This window comes from Zonotrichia albicollis, chromosome 17, assembly GCF_047830755.1.
Source record: "Zonotrichia albicollis isolate bZonAlb1 chromosome 17, bZonAlb1.hap1, whole genome shotgun sequence".
Taxonomy (NCBI): Eukaryota; Metazoa; Chordata; class Aves; order Passeriformes; family Passerellidae; genus Zonotrichia; species Zonotrichia albicollis.
Genome location: NC_133835.1, coordinates 12,446,158 through 12,463,280, shown reverse-complemented (window position 1 = coordinate 12,463,280; position 17,123 = coordinate 12,446,158). Strand labels below are relative to the sequence as shown.

General features: G+C 41.6%; 1 protein-coding gene across 4 annotated transcripts in view; it reads left to right on the top strand.

Annotated features, from left to right (window-relative positions):
- Window positions 1–17,123, top strand: part of GNAS (GNAS complex locus) — a 130,291-nt gene that overhangs the window by 92,214 nt on the left and 20,954 nt on the right. For all 4 annotated transcript variants that reach the window (XM_074553801.1, XM_074553802.1, XM_074553804.1 and 1 more), the window contains exon 5: window positions 3,243–3,340. In XM_074553801.1, the coding sequence (XP_074409902.1) occupies window positions 3,243–3,340 (98 nt within the window). The remainder of the gene's footprint in view (window positions 1–3,242; window positions 3,341–17,123) is intronic.

Genomic DNA, 17,123 nt, shown 5'->3' with positions numbered 1-17,123 from the left:
CAAATCTTGTGGTTTTACTTGCCTTCCCTGAGAGCAGCCCCAGGCTACATTCCATGACTCAAATGGGATGCTGAGGATTTCTTGTGTTATTCCTTTTCTTAAATATTATTTCAGAGCTGTGGTTAGTGTAGGTGTACTGGGGAGGAGGGAGAATCTGGGGTTTTTGCAGCCAGCTACTGTGTCTTAATTCCAAAATCAGTCACTACAGTAAGGAGGTTTCTAATACAGCAGGGGATGAGCTCTGCAGGGCTGGGTCTGACTCTGCTTGGGTGAAACCTTCCTTCTTCACAGCTGTGGGAGCTGGTTCTGCATAGTCCCAGCACGTGTGAAGATGTATTTGATGTGGCCTAAAGACAAAAGGTTGTGTATTAATGAAAGACCTTCATATTTGACCATCCCAAGTCATGTAGTTCACTTTTTAAAACTCAATTAATACAAACACACAAGAAAAAAAAAAAAAGACCAAAAGTAACAGCAAAAACCTATCCCAAAAAACCCCACTGTGTCTTAGTGTAATGATCTATTGCTCTTTGCTTGTTGTTGATCCTGATTTTGAAATCCCAATAAGAAGTTCAAAGAATGTGGAATTAAATTCTTTCTCCATCCCAGATGGACAATTAATAACCATACTGAGAAGATTGCTTGAGTATTGCTGGTTATAGTTCAGATCAGCAGGACAGGCATGAAGGCAGCGTTCAATATTTTATTGCTAATTTGGTCTCACAAGGCACAAACACTGATCTTTATCCCATTATTGTAGTTCATGTATTTTCTCAGAAGTGAGAACTGCCCTTAGAACACAAGGAGGACTCTTGTAAACAAAATGTAACTGTTCTGGTAAACTAAACCCTATTATCAATGTGTTCATGCCGGGGCCAGGAACTGGTTTTATTCTTCACCCCATTTTATGATCTGATTGCAGAAACTATTCCAAATGTAAGACATTATGGAGTTTGAAATGTCTTTGAAATAATTGCTTTACATCATCTTTCCACCACAGTGTCATAGATGTAGTGAGAAACAGTAACGAGGAAGTTTTTGTGGCAGTTTTACTGTGCTGTGACTTTTCTTATTAAAACAAAGACATTTTTCACTTTATATCTATATCTTTTTGGTGATGAAGAATGTTTTACTGCTTTTTCTGTAAACTTATCATTGCCTAGTTATTTGTTCACTGAATCAACTGCTGTTTTATCAAAAAGATCTTGTACAATTGCTGATTCCATTTTTCAATTTCCCAGCTTTGTAGTCGTAAGTTGAGTGAGCCATATGATGTTCTGTATTGAACAACTGTTACTTTTAAAAACAAATATAGAAACATTCCCCAAAATGGGTTTGGTTCAGATACAGTGAGATTGCAGATAATTCCTCCTTTCTCCTTCACTTTCTCTTGCTTCTCCCTTTTCCTTTAGAAATACATTTTCCTCACCGTGCTCTGATACAGTTGAAAGTGACTGACAGTCCCCCAACTGCCAAGAAATTATAAATCTTCAAAATTAAAGTATCCAATGAGCATAATTCTAGTCCTGGGAAAACAGGACTAGAATGAAGATTTTGATTCATTTTCTATTTCCTTTAATAGCAAAAGCAAACAGTCAACAGTGCAATCTGCAAATACTAAAAATTAAGTAAAATCTTCTTACCTGCTTCTGAAAGAAATTTAATGGTCTTTTTGTTCATGAACAGTTCATAAAAGCAGGGAACAAGCTGACATTGGTACCATATATAAACATCATAATCTCTTTAAAAGAAATCAGAACAGAATTTAAATGTGTATTTTGTGTTTGTTCTCATTTTTATGTATATGCAGCTAGGGAATCCTTAACAGCAATAAAAGGACAATCAAATTGCATCTGATGTGCTGCTTCCACCATTGGTATTTGTAATTGTGTGATCACAAAAACACACATGCATCTTATACCTGCCAAGAAGAGGGTGCTCTGAAAATCAGCAGCACTAAATTTACTGTGAGATGCCTCTACATATCTTTAAGATACAATTTAAAGGATTTACTATTCTGCTAAAGTTCAGGTGTTAGTTAAGATTCTGGTAGGAATGGGAATTTTTCAAAAAACTCTTTTCAAAGGGAAAATTTGGAATGTGTCCCCTTTCTTTGTACTACATTGATAGTAAAGGAATGTGAGAGACTGATATCCCAAGAGATGGAGGAACCTTGAAGCAGCAAAAATAACACATTTTTCTTCTTTAAAATAATTCTTCTGGAAAGAAAAAGGGTGTGGAGACACAGAATAAATACAACAACTATTTTAAAGGTCTTTCACTGGTCTGGATGAAAAAAAATTAATTATTTGCCGCTTAAAACCAGAATGAAAGTATTTAACCCAAAACACTTCAAAGCTCTGTGAGATAGCCAGGGAGCAGCCATGGCTGATGGTGGGAGGAATGCCCACAGTGGTGTCTGTGTGTATTTTAGTCACCAGGCTGCTGCTGTTCTTTCTGAGTCTGTTCAGAGCTCTTGGACTGATGGCCAGGGGTTCAATCCCGTGTTGCACACGCAGCCAAAGTGCATCTTTCATCTGCAGAATGAAAAGAGCTTTTGCTTGTGTTGTTAGCTTGTGTTACAGGTTCAGCAAAACTGAAGCATTGCATTTTTGGCTGTCTGCTTTCATATCTTGGCTTACAGTTTTTAAGGCTGAGACAAAACATGATCTAGCCTTGTATCACTGTCTTTCTTCTGTAGTTCAATGTCTTTTTACACTGTAAAAGAATAAATTTACGAAAGTGGTGCAGAGTTAAGTAAGATACAGATGTCTGTACAGTCCCTGAAGATCCTCACTTGCTTGCAAAGTCATGTAAAACTTAATTATCATTATCATTCATGTAGGAATTATAGAGAAGTAGTGTTTCATTGAAGAAAAAAAAAAATCACAACAGCCACATAAATGTAAGATACAGTGACACCATGAGTTAAAGAACAAATGTTACCAAATAGCATTGATTATTAAATTGCCAATGAAATTGACATTAATGAGACATTAACCCTTCTTACAGTAGATGGTTGGATTCAATCAGTGATTGAGAAGCAGTTCTTTAAGTGTTACAGAGTGTGGAAGTCAAACTTAGAAAGCCAACTGAACTTGTAGTGAGGTTCTAAAGCATGGTTAGAGATTTTTGTTAAATCTGCTCCATTCTCTGCTCATTGCAAAATGAAAAGATTCATTACTGTTTGCTGACTCTCTTCATCTCTAACCCATTCCCATAACCCTGTTTTCCCATTTCAGGAGTTTTATGAACACACAAAAACCCTGTGGCAGGATGAAGGTGTGAAAGCCTGCTACGAGAGATCCAACGAGTACCAGCTGATTGACTGTGCCCAGTAGTGAGTATTGCTGGGGCTGGGGAGGGTTTGGTGCCCTGCTGCTGGCCCTGACCCCTGGAAAAGGGGTGTGAGGTGCATAATGAATTCCTGGTAATCAGCTGTTCAGAGAGGTGCACAAACTGCTGTTCAGTTAGACAATATCTACATTGAAATGTCTACATCAATATCTGCATCTACACGTGCTTTCAAAAGGTTTTAATAAGGCCCCTTAGTGAGGAATCGCTTTTATTGTCTGCAAGGCCAAATTTCCTGCCTCTCCACCTGGCCCATCCTCTCCAGAAGTCAGCTTCAGGTGCTGCACAGGTTGCAGTAAGTTGGAGAGGATGTTGGTGGGAAATAATCCTGTTTGTCACTTTGGTTTCTAGTGCAGTGTATTGAACTGGAAACAAAGAGATGGGAGTGACAGTCCTGGGGAGCAGCCTGTGATCAGTCACCAGAGTTGTGCTTGTGTGCCTTCATGCACATATCTGAGAAAGAGTCATTCTCTTCTGGTATTTATACTGCTGGGATAATTAGTGTTGTCTTGAGAGTCTGCTGCATGTTTGCAGTTATTTATCACATCCAGCAATATCCTGTGGCTCAGGATTGTTTATGGCAAGGTGCTCAAGTTAATTGTGACCATTCCTGGTACTTTTGTTGTGCATATTCAAGAATTGCACGACTTAAATTTGAAATATTAACAGTTAAAACTGTTCTTTTTTTGTTCATATTCTCTCTGCTTCTTGGGGAAAAGCTGAAATAAGGTTTAATGGTCAAGAAAATGAAGGTTTCTTGTTTCACACGGTGATGGCAACTGCAGTTTGTCTAATACTGAATCTCTTAAAGAACATCTGATGAAATAAAATCTGTAAGGTTCTTCTTTTGTTTGTTTGTTTAGGAAGACTTAAAGGTAAATCAACAATTAGCTCTGTTTGAAAGAGACAAGAGAGATAATTTTACTGTGCCTTGCACAGCTCCAGGTTTGCAGGAGCCTCTTTGAAGTTTTGCCATTGTTTCCAGAGTGAATTTGTTTGATGTGTAACGATGTCTTTTGCATTAGGTGACTAATGTTTGATCATTTGGCATGGAGCTTTTTGCAAGTTCACTTGCTACAAAATAAAAAAGTACAAAGATTTTCATTTTCAGACAAGCACCCAGTAACTTTTGTGTTTCTAGTGTAAAGCTGATAGAAGTGAGGGAGAGCTGGGTTATTTCTGGTCACTGTTTGTTAACAGCTTCTGTGCTGGGAAGGAGGAAATTGTTGAGCACTAGGAGGGTTTTGTGTTGCCCTTTTTCTGCCCTGAATGCACAGAAGAAAGCTGAAATTCTTATCATCCCTGGACATTGACTTTTCCATGGATCAGCAGGGGAGGTGGCCCTCATGATGGCTTTACCATCCTGCTCCATCTAGTGGAACACTTCATTCTACATCATGGGCTGTTGAGCCAGTAATAAACTTTGAACATTGCTGACAAATTAGATTTGTTTTTCTCCTAAAGAAAATAAAATAAAAATTGCTGTCTCCTTCTAAAAATATTTAATAATTCTAATATTTATTCAATATGATAGTTGCATATATGATACTATAGTCTTACAGAAGGAGATTTTTAATTGTTAATTTTGACAGTTCTTGTCCTTTCTTGCATTTTTGACCATGCAGTGGTGGTGTTTTTAATAACAGAATATGCATAGTAGGAGTTTTTTAATGGCAAAATGTTGAGTCTCTGGTTGTGTTGGCTGAGAAAAACCAGCTTTAGCAAAGGCTGTACCATCCTGGCTTCCCATTTCCTGCAGGTGTGATTTTTGGAGGTGTGGAGCTGGGAGGGCAGGCCAGTAACCTCATCTGCTGGAGAGCCCTTCTGCTGTCCTGCACCCTCAAGCTCACTGGCTGAATGAAAATGTCACTTTGGAGGAGCCCTGCTCATTCTGAAAGAGTAGCTGCCTCTGCTCATCATGAGCTTTACTGTACTTCCTGCCCAGGCATATTTTACAGTCTTGAGAGGCAGAGAAAGGAAAGAAAGCTTGTTTCCCTTTTCTTAACTGGCTTCACTAAGAAATCAGTTTCTATTCTGCATTTAGAACATGGGCTGTGACATTGTCACCAGTTTGTATTTCAGCAGTGAGGAGGGAGCTTTATGTGTGAGAAGAGCAAATTTCATTGCTCTTGCAGGGATGTACACAGAGTGTTTGTGTGAAGCTGCCATGTGATCCTGCTCTTGGCTAATAATGAACAGAATAACACAGCAGTGTCTGGAATACAGAAAATCCCAAATGGTGTTACATTATTTACCATCCTTCATGTGTCTTCCCTGGAGGCACAGGGTCACATTTTATTTAGAATATATTATTATTAAAAATCTAGGAGCCATTTCCACTGTGATGTGCCAAAGCCCGTTTGTTAAATCTGCCTTCTGTCAATTACAAACAGGATCTCTTTGAAGCACTGCTGTTGCCAATGCTTCTACCTCAGGTTTCATTTGAGCAGCTCTGCTTTAAAGCCTCACAAATACCCAGCAGAGCAGGCAGAGCCAGCAGGATCTGTCCCTTGGAATGTTCTGTTTGTGGCATGAGGACATGGAGGGTGCCCACGCTGTCCTGGCCTTACCCAGAGCCTGCAGAAAGGGCAGGGCAGGAGAGGAGCTCCTGCATCGGTGCCAGGAGCCTTTGGGCCAACTATTCAGTAGCTTAGGAGCAAAGTCTGGGTACTACAAGAGCCTCCTGGTGCTTTTCTAGAGTAGCTCATATCAGCCTGTGCCACAGCTCCCTGGATTTTTGCTTTAGCCTTGGCCGCTCATTTCATTTCGTGCCTCATGTTAGGCCGCGCTCTCCCTGCGAATCCCCTCAGTGGCGCTTCCTGGCCGTGCCTGGGGTGGCAGAGGAAGCCCAGAGCAGGCAGAGAGTGCAGCCCTGGCGGAGCTGCCATGGCAGGAAGGGCTGGGAGCAGCACCAGGAGCCTTCTCACGCGATTTCCTGCCTCCCTCCTGCCTCCGCTCCTCTCTGCGCTGCCATTTCGGGCCAGGAGCAGCTCTGGAGGTGCACGCTCACGTTTCTGGAGCTCCAGCACCAGCACAGCCTCTCTGATACCTTGAAACTGTGCCAGGCTCCTCCAGAAGAGTTTTATGAGGAGTATTTTTTAAGATGTTTGTTTTTAAAATACTTATCAAAGAAAGGCAGGGAGTGCAGCTATTAGCCAACTGCTGTGCAGGGCTGCTGAAGGATCAACACGTGTGGACACACAGGCTTTTTAATTTCTGATGTTGGGAATTCTTTATATTTTTATTAAGATTTATGGTGTGTTTTATTTCTGGATTTGCAGACTTGCAGAGAGCAGTTAAGAGCCCCAATCTGTGCACTTAATGATTTTCTTCCATGTTGATTTCTCTTCGTGACAAAGTTCCTTTCATGGAACATGTAGTAAAGTGTGTTTGCTCAAAGTCTCACCTTTTTAAACAGTGCCTGATTTATCAGGGGTACTACTGTTACTCTAATTTCTTATCCATATTATTTATTACTTTTTTATTTTATTTTATTTCCATTCAATGTGATTTTGACAGAGTGCTTTCTCTTGTCTCTATCTTCTCTGAGTGCTCACATTCAGCAGGACAGGAATTTCCCTGGCCCCTATTCCTGGCATACCCAAGCTTCTTACTGACAGTGACAATGACATTGTTAAACATTCCCATGAGGAAGAATAATATTCATGTCCCCTTTTCACTGGAATAAAACTGACACAACCTACTGCTGTGTGAATTCCTTGGCAAGGCAAAGAGTAGACCCAGGTCATCTAACTCCTAATTTTTGGTCTTGATTACAAAATCCACATTATTCTATTCCAGAGTGCTTAGAGATAACTGAATTAGGGTATTTTCTCTGCTCTCTCTTTTCTCTGCTCATTCCCTCAGCTTGAGGGAATAGAAGATCATGTTTTAAACAAGGTTAAATTTCAATTAAAGAAACACAGCCCAGGCTATGCATTTTCTGCAGTCCAGTGGGGTATTAGGTGTGTGATAGGGAGCACAGTAACTCCTGTCTTTGCATGACTTCAGTGAAGTCACTACCAACAACACAAGTCAAATATGTAATAGCTGAAATATCCCAACTCCTCCACGTGTGTGCCCTCTCTTGCTGACTGTCAGTAGCAGGGATGTGCCTGCTGGCAAGTGCTCTGAAAACCAGATTACCTAAATTTAGCCAATAAATGGATTATGAATTCAGCTCATTTTCCCACTCTTGTCACAGCTAATCATAAATTCATCATTTCAAACTATGTTCAACCCCAGATAAACTCCTCTGTCTTTAAAATAAATTACAACCCGGTATAAAGCAAGATAAACCAAAAGGTGTCCTGGAATAGGTTGCTTGAGTTTTAGGAATTAAGTGCTGCAGTAAGGAAGATACAGAGTTGATGGGCCATAATGGCAGAAAGACCTTTACAAGTCCAAAATGAGAATAATTGCAGAAGTCATACCACAGCCTTTTGAGGTCTGTGTGATGCTCATTGCATCATCCTGAGTTATTGCCAAGGGGTTTAACTCAAACAGTTAAATCTGATTTCTGCCTCCACTTTTACTTCCAGCCCCCTGGATTCATTGCCTCCATTCATCTGCTGCTTTTCTTTCTCCTCTGTTCCACACATCTGTGAATGTGCCAGTTCCTTTCTGGCCTTCGGCTGCAGATGCAGCTTCCTTTCCCTGCCTGGCTGGAAATACTGAGGGTTTGCCTTCAGCTGGAGGCAGGGCAGACCTGCTTGTAGAGCACGAAAAAGCTGGGTTGGAACTTCTTCCCCAATTTCCTGACAGAGTTCCATGTCCAAATACTCAGACTTTGCATTTTATTTTAAATGCATCACTTGGTAATGCCTGCAAGGGTTAAGGATAAGCTCTGCTGTTCATGGATGCCCGATTCAGTGGAAATGGATGTTTTATATTTGCTTTCACGTGTGAATGGATTTGCTCTCACAACAGCTATTTCTTTGTTTCACACAAAATTCACATGCACAACATTTGTTCAGGTTAGGCTTGCACTGGATCAAGAGTATTTTGCAAAGTTTGGCATGAATGTTAGCATTTTATTTAAATAAAATTTGTCTTTAAAATAGGAATTTTTTCTGAGATCAGAAGCAGATACCCACATGATTTGGTCAGTGGATTGCTGTGTTCCTGTAACTGAGGAGTTTAATTTTGAATGTTGGAGGAACATCAGGAGAGTGTAATGAAGGCAGGGTTAGATACCAAACTTCCTGACATTTTAGTTCTCTGGAGGAGAATGCTGGAGTGGAGTCCAGGGTGTAGTTTGCTCAGGATGTATCTTCATTAATATTTTACTTTATTAGCCAGCTTTGAAACCATAGTTGTTATTACCAAAGAATGTAAATATCTAGGTACTGCTGCATAAACCTAAGTGATGCATCTTCAGAAGATAATTCTGTACTAAAAGTATTTGGCTACAGTCCAGAATTCTGCAGACAAACTTCTTTAGCCAAATGTCTTGATGGGTGGCCTATACCCATAATGTTAATTAACAGAGTTTAAAATAATTCAGTAAAGAGAAGAATGGACTCCTTGTTACTAATGAAAATGGCAAACTCTGTTGTTTGGTAAGAATATTATACTTGCATCACCAAGTGATTTTAAGCATACAGATAAATGTGACAAGATATGCCTAATCCCAGGGATTTCTATTTCCAAAAGAGAATGTAATGTTGAACTTTTTTTAAAATAAATGTCAGGTGCATATTTTTGTAATTGCTTTCAAGTCTGTTTGGCTCAGTAGTGTCTGGACTTCTAAGTCAACATATTTCTGATACCTGTTCAGGCTTCTGCTTTGTTTTTTGTGGTTCTGTTCTCTGCAAACCTACAAATGCAAATGCAGTGGAATATTTTTTTTTTGTGGGTGATGGAAAAGGGTTGCAATGCAGCATAGCAGGAGATGGAATATAAGCCAAAGCCTTTGGTTAATTAAACTCTCACTAATTTCTGCATTTTAATAGCAACAGGTTCCTCATTCCTTCCTACTGTAGTTTTTTCCATCCTCGAAAGTTTTTGTTGTGGCATGTGAATGAATGTAGTAGAAATGTATGAAAAAACATACTTTGTCCACTGAAGCTTTTGGAGGAGATGCTGTGAATATGCTGAAAGCTCCAGATCCTTGGGTTTGGCTTTGCTGTACATGGATCTTGCAATGATATTCTTTGGGGTTTTTTGTATTTTTAATCATATTTTCACCAGGCAGAGAATATACCTTTTTTCTGGTAAGGAAAGTGCAGCAAATGCACCCTAAAAGTAACAGTTAACTGCAGGTGAAACTTCTGTAACTGCATTGCTCAAATGTTTTGAGAGAATTAGAATGAGTGAAATACTAAATTACACAGTAATGCTTCAGTCCTCTGGTTTTTGTGCAGACAGGCAGTGGTCAGTCTGAACTGGGAATGAATCAATGTCAAAAATAAATTGGGAATCAATGAATGTCAAAAATGAATTGGTCACAATGAATTAGGGTGAGAAGTTAAATGAGAGGAGGAATTGTGACTGTAAGTTCTGTAAGTTTGTCATGCACCCTGGGTGTACTAGACTTCTATATTCTTAAGTTTTAACCATTAATTCAAAAAATATGCTCAGTTTTACCATAAAATTCCCATAAGCTTATTATAAAGCAGAGCAAATGACATCTTGACTTGTGAGTATTGGACTTAATGAAATAGCAGTGTTGGATTGCTGTGGCTGTCAAATGGTGAGAATCAATCCAAGCAGCTCTTACAACTCACAGTAGTTCTGAGAATGAATTTTCACTCCCCATCCCGGCTCTTGCAAGGTCCCTTTGTGCAAACACAGAAAGCCCCAAACGAGGTTAGTTTTGAGCTGTGATTCAAACAAACAATTCAGTGTGAGACAGAAACAAGCGGGATAAAAGCCTTGCACAGGGGCTGAGCAGCCTTTCCTGGGAATCCCTCCTGCCAGCAGGAAGATCTGCAGGCACAAAATACAGGGCAAGCTATAAATAAACCCTTGAGGAAACAAGGGAGAGCGTGGCATCGGTTGCATCGCTTCAGCCTGGCCCGTGTGAGGCTGGAGCATCGCTCCTGGTGGGTTCTGGGCTTGGGGAGCTGCTGTGGGATGTGCAGGGCTGGGGCTGGCAGGGCACCCCAGCTCCGGCTGCTGCTGCTGGGCAAGGCACAGAAAATGCAGCTGCAGCAGGACAGGGCTGCAGGAACGATGTGCATCCTGACAGCCACGCTCCTGAAGCAAGTGGGACCGGGAGTTTTAGGATTTTGCAGTTCATCCACCTGGGTGGGTTGGGTGAGTGGGTGCTGGAGCTTTTTGCCTGACTTGGGAGCTGCTGTTTGTGGTGCTCCCCATGAGCAGACACAGCTTTTGGAGCACAGCTTTTGGGTTTATGAGAGCTCTCGTGGCTCAGCTGCATTGCTGCAGAAAGGGAACATCTCAAGATTACAGGATGACAATTAGGAGAATACTTTTATCAAACAGAAGACCTAAAAAGCTATGGTAAAACCTCATTAAAATTGCTTTTAAAAAGAAAGTAACAGCAACCATGTTCCAAAAGATGGAAGGCAAGAGAAAATTCCTGATCCAAGGATGGAATGAGGCCAGAACATTTGCTGGTACAGTGTGAAAGCAGTGAAAGTTCGATTCCCAATTATTCCCTGGGCTGAAACTCTGCAGATCCATCACTGCCAGTCCTGGGGAGAGGCAGCACTGGATGCTGCTCATTGCACATTCTCTCCTTCTTTTTCCTCTTCTGTGAACTCCACTGTTGGGTGATATGCCAAAGCCTCTCCTTCACTGGGGACTTGAATTTAAATTTCTTTTGTCTGGGTGCTTGCCTGCAATCACAGGTATTGCTGAAGTTACTGTTTTTAGAGACCCCTGACAAAGATGTCTGGAGGACATTTGGTATAAATTTACCAGCAGGCTCAAAAGTTTATTGAGACCATGTGCTTGCATGCAGAGAACATGGTCATAAAATCCTGACTTCAGGAGGGGCAGGCTGGAAATTAAAAAGTAGATTAAGCTCATAGTAGGTGAAGAAGTTCTCAAATTGAAGCTGAGCTTAAGTAACTTTAAGTACAGTATTTTTAGTATGTGACTAAGTTCAACATAAGCTAAGTTTACATGTGATTAAGAGTAATTTCATAGCAGGACGTCATTGATAGGTTTTGTGATTTTGAACTGATTAGTCTGTAGTATATTATACATTGATTTTGTAGCTGAAATGTGTTAAAATAAGTTGTTGTAGTTAAGTATACATCTCTGTTAACTATATTTGTATTGTGGTGCACTAATTAAGTCTCTGAGAAGGGTATGCACCAATAAAGCTAAATTGTAATGTGTTCATTATGGAAGTGAGGGGTTTGGATGATAATTTACACTTGAAATGTGTTGGCTGCCCAGTAAATGTTCAGTGAGTGCCTTGGGTGCTCTGCAAGGTTCCCCTTCCCCCAGAGGGCTCATGTGAACTGCAGCCCCAGGAAAAGCTGGCAAAGGATTATTTTTAGGAAGCCTCCTGCAGCTGGGGGAGGGAAGGAGCCAGCCCAGGTCAGGTGGCCAGGTCTGCTGTGGGGTCTTGGCTGGAGATTTGTGTTTTTGGAAATAAAGGTCCTTCTGAACCCTAAGTGATTTTTATAAATGAAAATAGGAATATACATACAAAATCCCCACAACTGTTAAACTGCCTTGTTTGTCTGTTTGTTTATTGCCAGTGTTGGTAATACTTGCAGATTTTCTGAGGACCCCACTGCTTACCACTTGTGCTGTTAAGGTATCTAAGAGGGACTTTAATTACACATTTATGATATTACAAGATCAGGAGGTGTGTGAAGGGACTGTGAAGCTTTGTGACTGGCAAGACAATTTTCTTGCACAGCTTCATAAAGTGTGGCTGTTCTCTGGATATTCTTTCATCAAGCTGAGTCTCAAGAGTGAGCCTCCTGATTATTTTGGTGTTTTCCTTAGCTGTCCCTAACATCCCTGTGTGTGCCATGAAGAAGAGCAGAGTTTGCAGTTAAGGTGTGCAGACTCCTTTTCTTCCCTGGCTTGGAATGGCTTCTTGTTTATTGTGGAGAATTCCTTGTTCCCCTCTGTCCCAGGGTGGGACACTGCTTTAGGGTACACACAGTTTGTTACCCCAGACAGGGCTTGGCTGAAACAGTTTGTAAACTGATGCTTTGATACAGCTCTTCTTCAAGAGGATTTTTACAGCTCACATCTGCAAAAACCCTTGGGTGATTTTGGATAGTGTGAAGCTTCAAGTAAAGTCATGTGAATGAAGGATGATCAATCTTTCATGGTCCCAGTGCCAAGAAGTGTTGTGATGTCATCAAGGGTCTTGATCAAGGTCTTGTCATCAAGATTCTTGATCTTGAATCTCACCATGGAGTGGTTTGGTGGAAGGGGTGAGAGGACAGGTTTAGAGATCTCCTGTTTTACCATGATAAAGTCCCCAAATGGGCATTCCAGACTGTGGGATCTTACCATGTCTCATTAAACTGCAGATATTAGCACATTATCGGTGTATTTTCAATGCTAACTCTAATTCTCTACCTCTGCTGTTCAAAATTTGTTTCATAAATTAGGTGTGTGGTGTGTATGAGGTGTGGAATAGCCTTGTGTGAGGTTACAATTACAGCAGACTCATTAGTGGCACAGTGGAACAGTTACCAAGGGAAACACTAATTAAAATGGCCAGTTTTAAAAAGCTTTTTGGAGAAGAACATGTCAGACTATAACTTGCTTTATTGTGATTAATGTGGCTGTTTCAGTAAAGTTGAACATACCAGAATTCCTGTGTGCTCTCCCAGAGCTGTTTGCTAGGTGGGATCCTTGGCCCTTCTCCATTGCTGCCGGAGCTCTGTCCGGTGCAGCTCTGACCCCAGAGCTGAGCTGCTCTGTGGAGCAGCGGTGTGTGACCATCCAGGGGTGAGTGGTGTCATCCCCAGCTCCATCCCTGCTCCATTTCCCTCCCCAGGCACGCTGTGAATCGAGCTCAGGTAGCAAAAACAGCACGAGGCAGGACTGGACAGGTCAAAGCAGAGCTGCTTTCATTAGACTAAAAAAAACCCCAACCAAACCCCAAGCCTGGCCCTCAACCAACTTTTCGGATCAGAAAGGTGTTGAGCCACTTCCCAGTTTCAATCTGATTGGAGCCGAGCCTTGCAGACGCTTGGGAAGCTGGAGCTCCACTGCTGCTTAATTGCTTCTTGTTTTGAAGGATAATTAGGAACTTTACTTAAAAATAGTAACTTTAGTGTTCAGTCCATTAAATTTGTCACCAAGATAATTCCGTTAGACTCCCAACTGTTTTCTTATTGGAATTGTGAACTAAAAATAGGTGGGATTTCTGCTGTTGTGTGCAGAGGCTGGTACCTCCATTTCAGCTGTAACTTTCCCTAATGATGTGAAATGTGTTTGTTTCCCTCAGAGCTTTCTTCTGGGCTGTATTTCAGAAGGTCCTGCTAATTATGCCAAAATTGTGCACTGTGGTTTTCTGATAAAGTCACGTGGCACTGAAGAATATGAAACTGATTTCCCTCAAGACAAGTCTTACAAATGGAAGGTTGATGCCGCACCCAGTGCATTTCTTTTTCACCAGTCTGCAAGAGATGTTTGTAGTAGTTGAACAAATACCTTTTAAAAACAAACAAACACTAATGAACACAGGTTTGTTACTATTATTATGAGGGGTGTGATTTACTTTCTCAGTTCAGTTCTCACGAGCAGTCCCTTTGTTGTGCATAATTGAAATCACAATGTAGATTGTGAGATAATGTGACAATTACCGTGTTTGTATTGTGTGAAACACGGTGTTTTTTTGAAACAAACCTCTGTAATTACCAGAATCTGTGCAAGCACATGCTGCTTTTATACATACATGGTTTACAGGGTGAATCAGGTTGTAATATCCATGTTTAAACAACGGGGTTTTTTTAAGTTCTGAACTGTTTCACATTTATTCCTGACGTGCACACCACAAGGCACCATAATGCAGAAAGGTGAAACAGATTTTTCTCTGCAGAGTTAGCTCTGTCTCTGTAAATGTACGGCAGTTTCCCTGCATGCTTTCTTAGACACCAGTAATCACTGGGTCAGACAGAAGGGGTCTGGTTGGAAGGGACCACTGAGTTCCCACCTCTGCTCAAGCAGGGTCCCCTCAAGCACCTTCCTCAGGCTTGTGCCCAGACAGCTTTTAAAAAGTTGCATTTTTTGACTGTGATGTTAGTCAAAGATTTTTTTTTCCCCCTTGGGATACCTTTTGACTGCAACTCCACTGAATATATGCAGTTTGTGCTGATAAAAATGAATGTAGGTAACAGGAGGAAGTTCTGCTGCAGAGCAGTGTGGCGCTTGTGGGGTTTTTTTAAAGGCTTGATGTTTGGAGCCACAAGCAAGAAAGTCAGTGACCCAAATGTAAATTATACAGGCCTTAAGGTTTTTTTTTCTTCCCTACTCTGTTATCTTTAAGCAAAGAAACCAAAAATCATAAGACATGTTAGTAAAACAGGTCTCTCCAATGGAAGTGAGCTCATTCAAAGGAGGGAACTTTTCTTCCTTAATTAAAATGAGGGATATGCTTATCTGCAAAAGTACTCCAGTGGTGTTCCCTCAAAGCCTGTATTTAGATGCAGTGTGTAATTCTGGCACGGTTTATTAGCATCTCAGATCTTTTTTAATGTTCTCATCTGCTTGTTGGCAGTGTGTTCCCTGGGCTTCCTGTGCGTGTGCGTTCCTCCCGAGCAGCAAAGTGCAGTTCCACAGGCTGGGGCTGGACGTGGGTGGGATGGCGTGAGGGAAAAGCGCTGCTTGGAAAGCTCTGCACCTGCCACTGCTTCTGAGCATCCCCATCCAGGCAGGGCACAGTGTGTGCAAGATGCTGCAAAAATCTCTTAGGCAGCAAAATGTAAAAGAAAAGCAGGAGTGGCTATATTTAGTAGTCACATCTTATTAACTTGTGTGTAATGTACCAGTTGCTGTGCTCAGACACCCCTTTTTTGTGGTGAATTAATAATTTGCTGCTGAGGACAGGAAGTGGAGTTAAAGTGCTGTTGTGTGATAAAAGCTGTGTTTCACATATGGTTATGGTGTTTATAGACTGTGTGTGGATAAATAAGCACCGGATACGGGGTAGGTAATGTAGGAACACACCTCCCTTTCACAGAACCTGTGAGTGTTCTCTGCAGACTTTCTCCTGGTCCATCTGATCTGGGTCCCCTCCACCTTGAGGCCTTTGCTGCTGTTGTCAGTGTGAGCCACGATCCGGAAGCTCTAATTATAGTCATGCAGAACAAATGGAAATCCTGGAATTGTCTCCAGCACTCTGGAATCACACAGATTGCCAGTTGCAGGTATCAGAGCAATAGGTGAGCCAGCCCAGGATTGTTCCCCTGGAGCTGCCTCCTGCCTCCACTTCCCAGCACAGCTTTGGATTACACATTTATTTCCAGATCTGTGGGCTGTGACTGATGGCCACTAAGTTTTTGAACCTAGACTGCAATCTGAAGGGTGCTGTACATAATTTAGTGCTTCTTTAGACATTCTAAGAGGCTTGCTGGGTTTATGTCCTTTTGCAAAATAACAGGCTTGGATATTGGGCAGCCAGAAGCCCCAGCTGGGACTTAACAAATGTTGATGTGGGAATATTTGGGGAAGAGAAATGCCATTTTAGACCCCTTCTTGTCTTTCCCACAGCAGCAATTATACCCATGGCTTTTAGTGTCTTTTTTAGTTCAGTTCTTCTCCTGAGACTCTTTAAATGCTTCTTTCATGTAGAAGAGGAAATTTGTAGTCTGTTAATGAGTAATTTAGGTTTAGGTTTTCATCCATTTGTGATGCAAACATGAGACACTGCCCTCTGCAGACAGAGAGATGGGGAAGATGTGCTTTTTTTCCACTGGAATCATGGCTTTTAGTCATCCAGTGGATTTTGGACATTTTTTGGAACTTCAGTGGATACCTTGGGCTCTTTAGGTAGGCTTCTTCTTCCCTTGGATTCCCTGCTGCCTGGCTGTCATTGAGTGCAGGGGATGGGGAGTCCAAAAACGAGTTGGGGTGCAAAAATGAGTTGTTATTCAGAGCTGTGTGATACTTTCTTTTCAGTGTAATAAACAAACAAACAAAAAAAAAAACATAAACCAGTATCAGTGGAATTTCAGAATTAATGCCCACTGAGATGAAGTTCTTCCCCACCTCCTGGTGTTTGTTCCATGCTCCCTGCACAGGTAGAGCTCACTGCACATTTGGTACTTGCTTCACGACCACAGTGGGTAGAATCTTTCTTTTGTTGTTCTTGCCCCCATCCCAGAGGAAAGGTGGGGCTGGAGTTAAGGTTTCCAGAGAACGTGGCAGGAATTGAAATTGAGCAGTTCTGTCCAGGGTAGCTGAGCTCAGAGGCTCTCTCCAGCTTGAAGGGTGGTTTGTGGTCAGGGCTGTGGCACAGCCTGGGAGCACAGAGAGCTGTGTGAGGGAGGGATGGGGCTGGGGAGGAGATGCCCTGCCCAGGCTGTGCCAGTGCCTGGCCTCTGTAAGGGCTGCCAGCAGGGAGGCCAGTGAGGATGCTGAAGGCTGGTGTGTTTGTGTCACCCCTGCTACCTCCTGGATCTTAATTAAGTTTTAATTCTTCTAAAGTTCCAACTCAGGATAGAACTGTGCCTTCTGCTGCTGAGGGGCTTTTGGGGTTGTAATGCTGAAATAGTTATGTTCTGTGAATAATACATTTAGGAATTGTTTAAGTGATTACAACACTTTTATATAGTAATAAATAGAGTCAATGAAGCTCGTTCAAAAGAACTAATTCC